The following is a 17635-nucleotide window of genomic DNA, read 5'->3' as shown; positions in this document are numbered from 1 at the left end:
GGTATAAAGTAAACACATTTACTCGAGTACTATACTGTACCTACAACCCTGTCTTCCAGAAATGACATGGATATACAACTAAACATAATTGTGACCGGAATACCTTTCCTGTTAACGTAATGAGTATATGTTGTTAATTTACATATTTGGCTCATCGCAAATAAGTTCATACTGAACACATCAGTAAAATATTCACAGACAATGTATTTGTTTTGTTGTTTGTTTGTTTTTGACTACAGCATTTATAGTTTTTTTATGATCATGTTTCAACACTCATTGCACTGAGTTAAGATTAGAGAAAGACTGTGGTCTGATTTAATACAGAAAAACCTCACAGTGACTTCAGACCAAATGTGTTTATTTATGATCTTTCCCTCTCCTTAACCAAAGTGCTTTTGTTGCCTGAACAAGACTCTGGATGCAAACCCCGGTCTCTGGTGTGACATTTGTGGACTTTATACGTCCACCATGCACCCCAACTACCTCCTTGTGAATCTGCTGCTTTTAATATATGTGGCACTTTATTCATTCAGAAAAACGCTTTGTCCCTGAATGTAATCCAGCCAGTGTTGACGTGTCCTACAAAACATATTTGCTGTTGCCGTTTAGCTGTATATGAACGTAATTTCTAGGAGACAGAGTTGTATTCTATTCCACTACAAGGCAGAGGGAAATATTGTGCTTTTTCATTCACTGACATTACGTGACTGCTATAGTTACTAATTAGACTACGATTTTACAAACAAATCATATAATCAGTTTATAAAATGATGTAGTGCCACAGATTAAACGATTCAACTATTCACCTCAGCTAGCTGTAACATTAGAATTCTGCTCATGTGTAAACGCATTGGCAATAATATTCCAATAATATTATATAGTAATTTAACACTGTGAAAGAGTGATGGTTCTGCCCAAAAAGTACTTAAGTGTTAATTTGAGTGCCTTTTGCTGACTTAGGTGAAAGATATATAGGAGTGCTTCTTCCACCACTGTATATTATACATGTGAGTGGGGATCAACCAGGAGGGTCAGCCAGTTACTGTTCACTTAAAATGTATGAAATGCAGATATGTTAGATAAGGATAGAAAGAAGTGATGGTTAGATTTCCAGTTCAGAAGATCACACTCAAAACTCACTAAAGGAGCCACAATAACCACTTTATGTCTGTGTTAAGAAATAACACCTGTGGGTGTGCAGACTTAATTTACTGAAATGTCTACCCAGTTAGGAGAATTACTTCTTCAACCTATTTTTATAGAATTTATAGGCTATTACAGAAAATTGCCTCTCTAATAGCAACATTCCCTTTCATCTTTCGGTGAGTAACAGCAACTATTGACAAAATATTCTGCTATGTATCAATGAACTATCTAGAATTTAATATTAAACTGTTACTTGAGACCAGGTTTAAATAGGAAATTGTTTAATCAATATGTCCAAGCAGTGCAATCTATTTTTAAGTGAATAAAAAGCTAGGTAGAGCTAGGTTGCAATTATGCTTAAACTTTAGAGTATTGATATATAATCCTCAAGAGGTATCCACACCAGTATATGAGGGAGGCCTGCCACTGAAAAGGTGTTCATTCTGTGTATTAATTTGTGAAAGTGTATTTGATAGGAACGTATTTGAAGACTGAGGTCGTGACGCAATGAATCTAGTTTTAATGCACCTAGAAATTAATGAGAGTGACAGAATCATAGCATATTAAGAATAAACAGAGTTTTACTGGGCCTTTTTAGGCTCTACTCTGTAATTATACTCTATCTCTGTCCTGACATCAAAGAGAGGAGAGACGACCTGGAGGTTTAACCCTTCATCTCACTTCTTGCTGAGAAACACTCTTCCCAGACAGACTCACTCCATGGGCGGGGGCGATGAGTTTTCACCGTGGATCCGCTCTGATCCATATTAATGTCCAAAGCATTTTCATCACATGCAGGATTACGCCTCACATTTGTGAAAATGTTAACCCTATGAAGTACCACGTCACTCTGTGATAATTTGATGGAAGATGCAGAAACCTGATTCAGACTACGACATGTCAGCAAGATTCCTCTGAATTAATTTGTCAGCTCAAACACCCTCGGCCTACAGTTTTGGGGTTTTAGCAACGAAAGCTTGAAACACATTAGCAATGCCCATGTGAGCAGTTACTGGTGAAGGGAAGTGTGCCTCTTTCCCCCTTCTCGCTGTGACAAGATATTCTTAGATGAGAGGTGCTGTGCATATTTAATACATTATCACATCTACAATCTTAATTAACAGAGAAGGAGGAAAAGAATGGCGGCTGAGGAGGATGGTAATCATGTGATGTGTAGAAGGGCGGGTTGGTTTTGATACCAATCTCTCATTCCTCTGTATGCTACATCAGATAATGGTCAGGGTAGACTGTAAATAGGTCATCATATGGATGGTGGAAATGAGGATATGCAGATGGGGATCAGCAGTACAGTATAGTAGTAAAACAAAAAGAAAGAAAACTCAGATGATGTGGACCACGAGCAGCTAGTGGTCATAGTTCAGGTTGTCGGTGATGTCACATCAGTTTTGCTCCATAATCAGTGCACAGCCACAGGGCAGAACCCATTCAGTTTAATCTTGTTAAGTCAAGTATTTAAAGGAAGGGTTTAACTGCTCAGCAGTTACCTGTGCCAAATGTACCTGGAGGAAAACATGGACCCTTTTAGTAATTCAGCAGACCCCGATGGCCCTGATGATTATTGCTTTTGGCTGAGATTACGTGAGAAACCCATTTAGGCACAGGTAGATTTGAAGTTGAGCACTGTGATAAACATTTTTCCTGGTGTGATGCAGCAACAACTCTTTTGCAATAGCCATTGCGTCACATTTGCATCACTGTACAGAATATTAATATTCTCATAGGTTTCTCTGCATCTGCTGGCACATCTTACCGACAGTGCTCTCAGCTTCAGTAGTATATTGAGTTATTTTTCACCATCAGCATATGGAGCCTCAGATTTCTTTCATTTTAAAGAAGAACTGAGGCTGTGCCCTTTAAATTGTGTGATTCTGAGCTGTAATGCTGCTGCAATAGTGGTGTGTTTTAAATTCCACAATTTTCTCACTTCTCGTGGGCTCTGTTTCATGGCAATGAAGCAATGGGGGAAGAGAGGCACAGATGCAAACGTCTAATTTGCTGAGGTGACACAAGGTCTCTAGGGGGATAAATGTCACGCAGAGATTAAATGATTCTGAAAGATGAGGGTGCAGTCAGAGCCATATATAACCCCATGCCTTTAATGCTGCAGCATGTGATTCATGTGTTAAGAAGTGTGACAATAAGTAAAGCTGTTGGTGTGTTTAGGGAAAGAAAACACTGTTCATGTGTGGCTTTTTTTTAATAAAATGAATGGCTATTTCTCATTGACATTAAAAGTTGAAAGGTTTTTGTAACACATTCTTCCCACAACTGACACATTGGTAAAATATTTTTATACATGTGTTGACTAAATTAAAATGACATAACCAAATACCAGAAAGCCACCCAGTACTGCTGACATAGATCTCAGATAGACATAATTGCACAGTGGATCAGTCAGTCAAGGACCCTTTCATGCACCTGAAATGAGTTGAGACCATAGCATATTTTCATACATATGCAGTAATTGCTCTTTGCTCTGATTTTCTGTTACTCCTCATGGAGCACTGTCTAGCAAAGCAAAACTGCCAAAAAATCCAATGCCATGAAATCCTTTTACTTCAACTGTAACATTCGTGTCGCAGCATTAATAAATGTTGTATGCTTGGACTGAAAAGCCCAGATTAAAGTGTCTTTTTTTCTTAGCAAGTCTTCCCTTTCCTTTCAGTAGATGAAAAAACAGCATGCTCCCAGAAGCCTCTGCAACATGACAGAGCTGCTCCCTTGCTACATTTCATCTGTAAAGAAATCCCTCTGTTCTCCATGAGTGAGCTTAAGCATGTGTACACAAGTACCGCACAGTGACAGGTAATGATTCACAACACAGAGTTTGACAAAGTAAATAAATAAAAGTACAATATGGTGTGAATATGGATATGGCATAATAGCACACATATGTTATAGGCCCATATAAAAAAAAAAGTAAAGACAGAGTGTCTGGCAATATAATGAAGCAAATTTTTTAACAACCTTGAGTACCCTGTCAGAAACATGACCGTAGGCATTTATCAGCTGGAGTGAGTCATCTGTACCTGAACATACTTCCTGCCTGCTGCTCACACTCGGATACACAGCTCTGTCTCAACGTCTGGCGACCCATTTGCCGGGATACTTAATAGCAGAATTAGACACATAATCGAAACACCATCAAGCTTTACGAATAGCTGATAATAGTAAAAGTAACAAGTGCAAAGCATCTTTATAGAACTCTATGTTCAATTTTCTCTTGTACAGTTATATTGTCCAATCATCATCTTAACCAGTCTGTTGTTGTCACTTTAGAATATTTTTGTTTTCTTGTATCACTGTCCAGCTGTTCCTCTGACTCTTGGTTCTTAACATGTTGTGAACATTTGTTTTCCATGAAATTGCTATTTTTATAAGCTTTATCTAACCATACTATTGTTTTAAAAACACCTGTCTCAGCGTATAACTGAGCCATCACTGACTAAAATTACCAGCATGTTCCATTTGTGAACTGTAGAACAACAATTGGTATTTGTAGGTCAAACTGTTGCCAAATCTTAGCCCCTAGGTCACATCCATCAGGAATTCTGGGCATTGCAAAATGTATTATACAGCTGACAGCTGGCACATTAGCTTCAGTTTGATTGTGGCCATATGGCCAGTGGTGAGGAGCTGCCATGACCTGAAACACCCCTGGTAAGATTCCCATTACAGAATGTTCTTCAGAAAGCCAACATCTACGAAACATGATGGTCCTGTAGTGACTATTACTGCCTGCCAAGCAGCTGACTGCGGTTTATCACAGGTATATTTAGAGGCAAGGGGCACCTGTAAAACATCGCTGAAACAGAAGCAAAGTGACTGTTTAAACCAAAGCAGCTCTACTCGCTGTCAGTGTGAATGTCATGTGAAACTTAGCCACTCCACAGTTCACTAACTCACAGGACTGTACATCAGGAAAGGGCTCCAGTGTTTTAATGGAAAGACAATGGAGCAATTTTGACAGCTGGAGCTAGGTGGACATGGATGGAGCTTTATATTGCCAATACTGTTAAATTAGTCATCCTAGGAGTATCCTGTTATGACCCATGGACTCACAGGTAAATCTAATTTTAACTACCTTTTCATAATAACATTAAATCCTGCAATATGCTCGAATTTGATGGGATGCACTAATCTGACTTTTTCTCTCCTGATACACAAACACATGGTACCTGCCAACACCATGTATCAATTTGATGCCAGTGCTCTTTTTTTCACCAAACCAAAAACCTGTATTACACTTCCTCACAGAAAAGAACTCAGTGAAACTACAGTTGCACAATGTTCATTGTAAGATTTAATGTGAGTCCTTGTTTTCTGAGCTGTTCTCCTTTATTGATCTCTGTTAAAGGTGGTATCTGCAGTTACTTTGTTCATGCAATGTTTCAAATTGACTTATCTACAAAAAGTGCAGAGAATGTACTTTTAGGAAAACTTTATAAAGTCAACTTTTAGTAATGTCACCTAACTTCAAATGGCATCACCAACACACAGTTTCACAGTAAAAGCCTCTACTGTGTTTGCATTAAAATGCATTTATTGGAATGGGCATGCAGGATGTGCAGGATGATTAATAGCAGTAACTTCATCAATTAAAATACCCTCATCAGGTATGAACTATTTAAATGTTTATTGTTTATTGGGCACATCTGGTCAATACTCAGTCCACTTCTTAAGTCAATGTTGAGGCCAATACTGATAAGCTGACAGGTTCTACGAGAGTTGACATCATTACCCGCCAGGAGGAAACGAGAGGGAAAACGAGGAAGAACTGCAGTACAGAAGGAAGGGTTGCTTGCTTAAGAGAAGTATAACAAGACACAGTGCTATTGATGGACACACTGGCAGAAGCAGAGACTGCCCCCGTGACCTTTCAGCTATGGGACAGTCGCTGTAACTGCAAAGTACCATGGTGCACTGTGATGTGCTGACAAGTTGCTGATAGAGCACTGCATTTATATTTTACACATGGAGCTTATGCGTATCGACATCAACAAACATTAAGTGAGTCAGTAGATGTTCATTGTCACAATCTGGGACACTTCCAAATTACAGAGGGTTTTAACTCTGTGACCTTCTGATAAGGGGACAGGCTTGTTAACCAGTGGGCCATTTTCAAGGGGAGTGAGGTGAGCTGCACTCTTATCAACAGCCACGTGCCTGCCAGTATAACAGACAATCACATAAACAAGCACAATAATTCAAAAGGCATTTAGGGCATGCTCAAACTGGTGCAGTACCACCCTACACCCACTCCGTTTTATAAGTACAGCACAAGAAGATGGATGTTGACATATGAAAGCCAACAGCTTAGAAAATCTCAAATAACAAAATGAGCAGAGAGCACACTGCTTTCTGTGTTACTGCTCATGGTGTGGTATTTTCTAATGTTTTCTTAACAGGTGCAAACACCTGAGAAGGTTTGTTTTGACTGTTGTGTTCATCCCAAGTGAAATCTGCAACGTCAAAGGATGACAGTTTACCAAAACACTGTCCAGACTGTTTGGGAATTGATATGATTTTTTTTTTTCTTTTTCTCTCTTTTTTTTTTTTTTTTTATAACAAGTTGTTGTTTTATAGTCTGGATAAAGATAAAACAAATACTTTAAATTATGGTTTGGACCAAACAAAATAAACTGCAGGTATAATCACACCCCTAAAACAATTCTCTAAGCTCACTCCATATGTCATGAAAGCAATGCCAGCTGGAGAGCTGTTTCCTACTTGCACATTTCACATTTCACAGCTCACACATCTTCAATAGTGTGTTTCCGACCCTTACCTCTTCTATTAATACTATGCTGCTTGTGTGGAAATATGCATATTCCAACATCATGTTCTATTGAAATTAATCCTAATCTTGGCTTGAAAACAGAATAAAAATAATTTGGTATGCGTTTGTACTACATCTGTTTTCTGCTTTGAGCTACAACAAGGATGAGAGCAGTGGACAATGAATGCAGGCCATCATACTACAGTTGTGAAATAAATACTGGAATTAAAAGTAGAATGTAATAAATTCCTTTGACAGCTTGTCTGATAAGATTCTTATTAATATTACCGTCTAAACGTATTCAGACTGGCCCATACATGCAGTAAATCTTGGCATCAGCCTATTTAAGTGAAATAGAACAGATGGATTTTCAGTGGGGCTGTTTTCCTGTATAGGCACCATCAGCATACAAACTCAGCCATCACCCTGTTACTCCAACAAATAATTAGGATTCTGTTGTCAATAAGTTCTCTTTGCCCACAACCTAATGTCCCGTAAATGCAAATACACCTATCGACCTTGTTGTTCCCCAAACCGGGGCTCAATCTGTACAGCTTCTCAAGAGCTCAATGGTAGTTTCACTTTCATGTTAATTCAAAGCCTTACCACCTGTTAACAAGTGCAGTAGTATGTACAGCATGTGAATAACAAGACAGGATACAGCTAAGAGTTCTAAAAAATCACATCTTATTTTGTTACCTGCTGTGACCAAACCCAGGGAGGCTTGATTAAAGCTACATAGTCTGCCTGCAGTCATTTAAACCAACAGGCTTCTACTCTGTGTTGTATCGCCTACAGGCACAAAATGTACCCTACAATGTCAGTTTGCCTCCACAGAAGAAATGTCTCTGCTGAGGAGATTTTATCTTGTTATTTTACGCAAGCAATAACGGATAAAGCTCTTGTTCTAACTAAGACTACAAGAGAATGACAGACATTTTTACTGCACAGATGGTGCAAGATACACCTGTGACCATTAGGTACACGGGCCACACAAGAATACTGTCGGACTCGCTATGAACATTCTGTTGGCTAAATGATCCGTGTAATAAGTAACAAACAAGATGTTAGATAAATAAAGGCAGAGGAGGACAAAAATTATATAAAAGTATGCAGAAATGATCCTCCAAAATACTGCACCCACCAATCAGATATCAAAGAGGATACTATATACAGGCTTGTAAATCCTGACAGTTGTTTGTTAATACTTGTTCAAATATACACACATACAAAGAAGTCCCTGTACAGAACAACATGGATTACCTATACGTACCTTTTACAATAAGGTTGAGAAGCTTTGGCCGTGGATTGCGCTCACTCTGAATGGAGCATGTGTACTGGCCATCGTCAGTTACATCCACTTTCTGTATCTGAAGGCTGTACTCATGTTTGTCGCCAACACTGGACACGATGGACACTCGTGGGTCCACAGACCACTTGTCGTTCCCTGCGAATATGATGCTTGAGCGGTTCAGCCAGGCTCCTTTAGAGATCCCATCCAACAGGTAGCACCTACAGTGACAGGAAACACCTCAGTTAGATCTGGGGAAATGACAACTGAAATAGCAAATATTTTTGAAAATATGAAGTCATTGTGTTTGCTGTCTAAATAGTATATTATTCATTAGAGACATCTCTGAGGAGGAGAAGGATTGTGTGTGTGTGTGTGTGTGTGTGTGTGTGTGTGTGTGTGTGTGTGTGTGTGTGTGTTTATAAGTTCTCCCCAAGTCCTTATCGTATAAACATACATCCTGAAAATATGCAATGCTCAGTATTCATTTTTTTTTAATGCAAGACCAGGGAGCATGTGGACCAAAGGAAGGATAAACTTTAGTTATAGACAGGAATGGGTAATGTGCCAGAAAGTGAGTCATAAAAGCCAGAACTTTAAGCACCTGGAGGGTATGATTCAACCTGTTAAAGCTGCTTTAAAATAGCCAGAGCCATGAGTAATGGTTGGGCATAAGAATGATTGCTCTATTGTCATTGGTGTGTCTAAACAGACAAAGACTTCTAGTGGAAGTGCACTTCTCTGTCAAGGTCTGGTGTAGTAGACATAGAAATTTATATTCAAGCAGCTAATTAAGCACAAGTGTACCTTCATTTATGACAACTGTGAAGTGGTATTCAGGCTTGTGAAGTTTTATTTTGTAAAAAGGTTTAGAAGGCCCAGTGAGGACAGTGGACATTCAATAAACGCAGAATGAAGAAAAAATTGACAAAAGAGAGAATACAACTGACCAAAGTTGCAAAGAAATAAAATTCACCACACATTAGGTTCCTCTAGACTGACTGTAAAAACATAGTGCAAATAGTAGTGTATATGTTTTTCCTTTTTTTTTTATCATGATTCACAATTACAACTCCTGGCTGTATTTGCACATAGCTTTACAATGTGAGCATCTATGCAAAAGTGAATAGTGAGTAAACAAAGTATAGGCCTTCAGCCCAGCCACAAATAATCAAACATCCCTGGCTCTGACGACGCTGTATTCTAGGACTGATTCATGTGTTACCATTACTGAGGCCAATACATTTTCCTTTTTATAAGCTAATTCTACTGAGAAAAAGGATCAGGAAATTGCACGACATGATGAGTCTAGGGTCACCACTGTCAGAGCGCAGTTGTTTTTACTCCTCATTCCAGCAGTGTTTGGACTTAAGGAATCGCATCATACTCTGTGACAAATACTGTAATAATGAGTAGGAAAAGAGGCAATCAAGTTTGGCTCTTTAGCTGTTGTCGACATGCCATGCAGACAGCCAACACCAGTAGTAAAGCCACCGAGGAAATCAGTTTGGCACTAACCACAAAGCTCTTTACCCTCAATGCCAAGAAAGTGTCTGTCAGGAAAGCAGTAGAGGACAATGGTATAGTCCAGGCTGGTCTCCCCGAGGCGAAGGCGAAGGCATTGCCTTAGAGGTATTGCGAAAAAATAAAGTGGCAAACAATGGAGAATGGATAGTTTAAAATAACCCACGGAAGAAAGAGGTCTAGGTACTTTGTAAAGTCCACACAGACCTGTCAGTTAGTTAGCCCATTGACCACCTGAGCCATGGTGTTTCTGGCTTTAGGCGAGATTTACTGAAGGAGCCTCAGGGCAAGTTTCTTTCCTTTTTTTGTTAACAAAACAGGAATGCATTTGATTTGAAAGAATTTAAGGGTGCAGATTATTTATTTATTTCTTCCAAGTCTACAGGATGTAAGTGCAAATTTAACTCACTTTTCCATATGTAAAATGCAGTATTGCAACAATACAGTACATTTTGAATGCATGTTCTGCCTTTGAGAGAAAAAGCTTTAAAGTGTTAAAAGATTATAAAATGATATGATATGATAAAAGGCCTTCAGCGACTAATAATTTAACACACTTTAGAGGAACCGCTGAGGGAGTGATCTTAACGCGTGAACATTAATGCACAATCCACTGTTCAGGCCAATCCACTGTGCAGCACACAACCACTGATGTGAAGAACTTGTCAACAACTTGCTGGGCTTTTATCGTTATATCCTTGTAAAACAAGGTAACCGTAAAAACATGTTCTCCAGTGTAGTTGCTATTGATTTCTCTGTTTTCTCATCAAAAATAGTCCTTTCAGAATCAAACATTCTCTCCATGTAGGCTTAGAAGTGGCTGTTATACACTTTACTCCTTCAAAAAAAGCAGAAGCTGTGGCTTGACTACATGCTGGTGACAATGTACTTCAGTGGTGACAGGTTTTTTACCACTTAAAGAAGCACGGATTCCACGGTGTGGAAATTTACCCACTGTGTAATAAACTTGTGACGACACCAGTGGTGCTGATTACACCAGACATTTCTGCTCAATATCAGTAGATTAGAAGTGTTACCTCGAGATGCTGCCACCGATGCAGATAGCCTCATTAATATTATCAGGTCGGGTTAAAATATGAAACATTTCCGAATAGGCGCTTTAGAGATCTCAACACTCCTCTCGTCACGATAAAACTATTTGATGAACGTGGGTGCTACCGCTGACATGAGAAACTGAACCAAATAGGTTTATGTCTTTAAAAAAAATGGGGGGGGGCGCAATGGGTAAGTTACGTAGGGCTGTGCCTGAAAACTGTATAACAGCCGTGTGTAACACCGGCAACACCTACTACCGTGGCAACCTTAATCAAAAGGTCTCACAGCACACCTGCAGCATAACGTGCTTCTCTGCTCTCCAGGACCAGTTTGTTCAAAACAATCATATAGCTGCTGTTATCTGTGAAGAAGGTAAATAAAAACTTTTAACAGCCACTTTTCAAGGATAAATTTGGGATGAAGTATCACTTAAACAAAGCCGTAGTGCCAGAAGTATGGCTGGAGGACACTTCACCCGGCCAAGATCTCTACTCAGAGACTTGACATTTTTCTTCATCTTGATGAACCAGTCCTTGATGTTCTTTCGCTGTTTTTGCAGTTCGCTTATCACTGCTGAGTATCTTTGCAGTCTCCCTCCAGAAATGATTATTGTTATCTCCCTGTCTTTGTGATATCACACCAAGGAGCCATACAGACGGCAGTATTTATACACCTCCTCATAAAGGTGTGTTAAAGCAGCCAATTTTTACATTTGCACACTGTCTCAGGTGTTGTTACTGTGGCTGGTTCCTTTGCTGCTGATGCTGTCAAATAATAACTACTGTACATGGGAACTGATCATAAGTCTGGCATGTGTTCGACATGCCTGTGTGGTAGATTTAGGCTGCTGTTAGGCAAAGTCACTGCCTGTGATGTCAACCCATTTGATGTAGTGTTGACTGAGTGAAAAACATTGATACAAAACAGACTGATACAGACAACATACGTTATTGTGATAAAATGTAGTGTCTGTAATTGCCTGATTGTACTATGGGAGTCGTAGTTAGCGTCTTTCCCAAGAAATTGTAGGTACACAAGCTTGTACCTTCAGCATTTTATCAAAGAAGCAGATATTCTGAAACCGTAGTTAATCATTTGGATTGACGATTGAACCAGGAGAGTTTTCATGCTGATCCAAGTGCTCCAACTGTGAGTCATGTAACATTGTGCATGGGAAAAATCAATGGGACTTTCACTTACTGAGGGAGCCTGAAATCACTCCTCCTACGTTGCAACTTTATTACAGAGTAACTTTTATTTCACTGGGAAATCATTTCTCATTCTGATGGTTTTTACTAGACACAGAGGTGTGCCATCACCCGGATACATAAGCTTTAATTTTTAACCTGCTTTTTGGTGATTACAATACTTTGCTTTTAAATACATTTTAATTAGTTGGCTTTAGTAGTTTTGCTTCGTCTTATTATTTACTGTGTCTTTGAATGCAAATGTATTTCTTGTTAATGCATTTCACATGGACATTCCACATCAAAAACAACAAACTACTTCATGTTCTAAAAGAATTTCATCAGCCAGGTCTTTCTTCTGCCACCTTTCCACATTTCCTTTGTTCATTCCCTCAATCATCTATAGCAGCACAAAACTGATAACACCTAAGGTGGGCTTTGCTTTCATCAGGTCCCTTTTCTCCAGAAGCACACCAGGATACAGACTTCCTATGGTTTATACAAAGCTCAGGTAATTATTCCACAGACCTCAGTGCATCCACTCTGAAGCAGCTCTGACACCTCAAACATGCGCTAATTGATACTTTTATCTATCCCTGCTTCTGATGAGTGATTGTAGAGGAACCAGGCTCATTACAAGCTTTATTTTTATTTTTGTATTTTTTGGATTCTTTTTTGGATTTTGGCTCCCAAATAACAGGGTTCAATTCAAACCCTAGTGATTATGCACAATGTGCAAAAAAGGAAAGTGATAAGCTGGTGTTTCAGCACCTCACATGAATGGAAAATGATGACAAACCATTAATTACAGTATGGCAGCTGGTAAGAGGAGCAGATTGTAATCCGTTTAGCCAAACTCACTCAAGCTCTTTGATTGGAAGCCATAATTAACACTGGGGCATCATTCTGACCCAGATTCGTATTTGCTTTATAAAATTGTTTTCTAGGTTCCTCAACTGTAAATATTCTTCCTGGCACCAACTCCAAAGATCTTGTCTTGTAAAAATATTTCAGTGCTTCACAGTCTAGTAGTTCACATTCAGCAGTGCTTTCTCTATATTTGGCACAAGAAATGAATACACTTCTCGATGGGTCCCTCTGTAGTATGAGATTTATAGTTATGTAACAGTTATATAATAAACACACAGGACATTTAAACCTTAAGCAATGCAGACCTCATGTAAGATCACTTTTGTCTGTTTATGCTAACTGTAATTAAAAAAGGGAAACAGCGTAACATCTTAAACCTTCACCTATTTTCTCCAATGAATACAGGAAATCAGATGTAGTTTTAGTTTTTCTCACAAGACCCTCCTCTATTGTTAGACATTTTATAAATGTATTTAAACCAAACCTGCAACCACACTTTAGGTTAAAGGACCAATTTTTAGCTCTCAAAATTAATCGTCTATAGTTTGGTCTAGAAAACATTGACAAATTCCCATCATAATATCCTATAGTACAAGGTGATGTCATTGTCTTCAAATGTTTGGTTTTGTTCAAACCCCAAAATATTTAATTTACAATAATGTATCATGCATAATAATGCAATGACAAATTTAAGAACATAGAGGAAACAAATCTTTGACATTTAAACAATTTAAGACATTTTAAAAAACTTGTTAGTTAAAGTTACTAAAACATTGTGGAGCTGAGGAGAACTACAAAGCCTGGTGATAATTCTCTGAGGTACACTGCACTACAGGTATTCATCTGATGTTCATCAACAGGTTTAAATGGTCATTATACATATCTCATATCATTTGGTTAGTCTTTATATAAGAAATAGATTACAGCTTCTTTACATGGCATATTCTGCACAGTAAATTAATAAACAATTTACACTTCAGCACAGTGTCAGTTGACAGAACTTTGTCCCATGGTGCTTTGTATACATGTTATAGCAAGGTTTCTGCAAAAATATGAAGCAAGTAAGAATGGGCTGGAACTTTGGATATTTTGCAAATAGAAAAATAAAAGGAGGATGGCACATTTCTTTGCTCTAACAAGAAAAATCTGAGCAATTCCACTTTCAATCACAACTTGTCTGATGCTGAAATCTATCAAAAGAGTAAGCTGTGTATCACTTCTGTCCCCCAACAGTTGGTATGACACTCAATCACTGACGTGTAAATTAAACTTCAGACACTGAGGAGACCACCTGGAACGTGTCACTTTCCAGTCTGTGGTACACTGGAATAAGTCAGAGTATTAGTGGTGCACTGTATCATTGTAGTGGAACATCTGCTTAAAGACAATGCTTTTGTGTTTCTGTTAATAGTGGCACCCACTTAACCCGCTTGAATGAAATAAGTGTTTTGAAGAGCATAATGAGCGAGTTTGTGCCAGCCATAAATGTATGAGGAAAACCCTTTGATTGTAAAGTCAGGGACAGATGTTTTATTCCATTTTAACCCTTTCACACATAAAGAGAAAGATGCGGTGATGGCTGTATCAGCACTATGTGCTCTACAACCTTTACAACATCTCACTGCCCTGAACAGAGCTCAACTGTCCAATGAATCCTCAAATGAGAAAATGCATTTCACATTGACTGACTGGATGTTGAAGCACTAGTGAAAAGACCTAATGTCTGAAAATCTGGGATCCTTTATGCTGTGAAGTCAAAGAGCTTTAGTTGTATTAGTTAAAGAATAGCCCTCAGTAGATAGCACAAAGGTCAAATAATCCTACACATTCTGTCTGATCCAAATTGTACATAGATCATAGATCTCAAACCATAAATATGTCAGATGTTCTACATCAAGGTCCATAGATTATTTCAGGAGAAATGAATGTGGAAAAAATTACCTTTCTCGCAATGTTAAGGAAAGTGGTTAAAAATTCCTCCAAGCTATGCTCTTTTTACCAGATCAGCACCAAAATGTTATGGGTTCTTCCCTGGTGTGTGCCTATCCCTCCACCAAGTTTGGTGCAAAGCGGTTCAGTACCTTTTATGTAATCCTGTTGACAAATAAACGAACAGAGACAGGTGAAAACATAACCTCCTTGGCAGAGATAATAACAGGAATGATAAAAATAAGGGAGGATATTGTTCAACAGATAATGTTCAAAAGATAATAGCACTAACACTAACACATTTTTTCATTTTTAATGAATGTACCAATTACCTTTTTAATTATCTGATTAATTGCTAAGTCTGAAAATGTCAGAAAAAAAAAAGTTTAATTTTTATTCAACAACTTCCCTCAAGTTGACAAATTCAAATTAAATTAGGATATCTTCAAATTTAAGCAGCTGAAATCAATCAAAATTCAGCTCGATTAGGTATTACCATGGAAAATGCTAAAATGAAAATACATAAAACAACAAAATGTACATTTGGAAATCCATAATGTGATTATCTGACCAAAATAAGTCCTTTTCAATAACCATGTTAAGTCAACAAACACATTAAGATCTTTTAGTACTAAAACAAAGTAAAAAATCTTTCTTGCCGTCCCTGTCCCATTTCATTGTGTTTTATCTCTATCAGGGAACAAAAAGAACATGAACGCTCTGTATGCTTATAAAATTCACAGAGCAACAAACACATGATTTCTGGAAAAATGATAACATAAATGACATAATTACTGCCCTAACATATTTATATATAGTTTTGGACGTGAAATGATGAGTTGATTAATAGCTAGGTTGAAAAACATGGACTGATTACTATCTTACTCTGATTCTTAACAATTACTCAGTTCTGTAAAATGTATGTATATAGAATAAGAACAGTATGAATATTTATAATTTAAGCATACAGCCTCTAAAAATGCTCAATCCATATCCAAAATAACTTTTTCTGTGTAGTGGTGGAGCTCCCTTTTCCCTTGTGCATAGGTGTAAGTTTATTGCTGGAGGTTGGGTATTTCAGGGGTGGGGAGTTTTTGCAGTGAATGAGGGAGAATGAGGACATACTGTAGTGCTGTGCAACCAAGGTACAGCGCACCAGGCTCTTAATCCCTAAAATAATCCTGTCGACTGTGGCCGGTGGGACACATCTGAAGCCTTCTAACTATAATCCACACAGACCCAATGCTGAAACCAACACCTAACATCACAGACACAGAGAACACAGAAAATAGTATAAAAACTGTCTTATAGCCATTGGAAACTCCAAAATCTCGCTTAAAGTGAGGAGACTTTGAGCTTTATCTATTCTGAATTCTCTTTTTTTATTACAGTGGATTTTTTTGTCTGAACTGACACAGAGATGGAGCCTTTGACTGAGGGAGCAACCAGGAACTGTCTGACTATTTTTAAAAATCAATGCCCCCAGTTTGTTGTTACCACAGAAGTTATTACAACCCTGTGCAGCATCATCTTGTCCCCTCCAGCTTTGGGTCCCCTTAAGGTGCACCTGCCCTCCTCCCTGCCGGTGCATACGAATGAAGCGACCCGTGCTTGAAGGGCTGTGGTTGAATGGTTTTGTATTGTTTCACATGCGTGGAAGCAGCTGAGTCAAAGCAGTGCACAATGTGTAACTAGGAAAAAGAGATCCCTCATGTGTGAGCTATAGTGAGAGGCTATGCTCGTACTGTAGCTTCCCTTTTCTCTTGTTTCTACCGCTCACATAGGCAAGATTTCCCAAGCTGCTTATTTCAATTTGAGTATAAGTCAACACTAGTCTTTCCACTAGGACTAATTCATGTACAGAAAATCGTTCAGAGCCCTACACGAGTAATCTCTGGATTAATTCACAATATTAATTCTTTTCTTTTTTTCAAGCATGTACATTGACTGAATGAATTCAAGTTTGAATGAATAAAAATGAATGGGGCTAACAAATTAGCAGTTGAATAAAAGTTGAGAGCCAAAATTCAGAGGATATAAAGAGTAGCCATTGCTGAGAAATAATGGGTGAGCATTTTCCACTCCAGACAATTCCTCCTTATATGTGAATGTGCTCTGCGTAATACATTCACATCAAAACTCAGTTCACTGCACACCCAGGCACTGTTAAATGTCACATTCAAAATGCAGCTAGACAAAGGATGATCACACATTTAAGCAGTCTACGGCGCCATTATCTGCTAAACAAATAGCATATTGACTGGGAATCTATTTCCTAAGGCAAACTCTAAAGTTATTCAATATTACTGTCAAATAGCACTTCAATGAATACAGCACTGGACCAGAAATTCAGCACCATTGAATCACAACATCACTACATCAAGATAGCTAAATAGTGTGTAGGATTGCTACACACAGTGTACTCTAGCACCTTTGCCTAACCAGCATTTGCTTTTCTTACATTCAGCTTTTTTAAAAATGATCCAAACAAAAGATGGAGGAGCACAGCAGCAATGACAGTGATAAACACTGAGCAGTGTTTCCCCTACCATTGCTTTGAAGGGGGAGGGGGTGTCCCATGCCCCCAGTGGGACCCCGCCCTACCAAGAAGCCAAAGAAGAAAAACAAAACAAAATTAATTTATGACATTTACCTAATTTATGAGCCCTTGTTTCATTTCAGCTCAGTGTGCAAGTCTCTGCTGTGTTTTGCTGTCATTTACGATCACTTTCTCTCCTCTCCTCTGATTTCTGTTTCACTGTGTGTGTGTCTTAGCCCCTCCCCACTCACATGGAGCAGAGCAGAGCAGAGGAAAGAGACAGGTTGACACAT

At 38.5% G+C, this 17635-nt stretch overlaps 1 protein-coding gene across 3 annotated transcripts in view; it reads right to left on the bottom strand.

Annotated features, from left to right (window-relative positions):
• The window catches only part of negr1 (neuronal growth regulator 1), a 134232-nt gene that overhangs the window by 87709 nt on the left and 28888 nt on the right, over nt 1-17635 (bottom strand). For all 3 annotated transcript variants that reach the window (XM_087175315.1, XM_023411034.2, XM_023411035.2), the window contains exon 2: nt 8220-8458. In XM_087175315.1, the coding sequence (XP_087031441.1) occupies nt 8220-8458 (239 nt within the window). The remainder of the gene's footprint in view (nt 1-8219; nt 8459-17635) is intronic.

This window comes from Seriola lalandi, unplaced genomic scaffold (assembly GCF_002814215.2).
Source record: "Seriola lalandi dorsalis isolate HSWRI2012SDOR001 ecotype SW California unplaced genomic scaffold, Sedor1 jcf7180002054446, whole genome shotgun sequence".
In the NCBI taxonomy this organism is placed as follows: Eukaryota; Metazoa; Chordata; class Actinopteri; order Carangiformes; family Carangidae; genus Seriola; species Seriola lalandi.
Note: the sequence above shows the minus strand (reverse complement) of the source record. Positions and strands in the feature narration are given on the sequence as shown.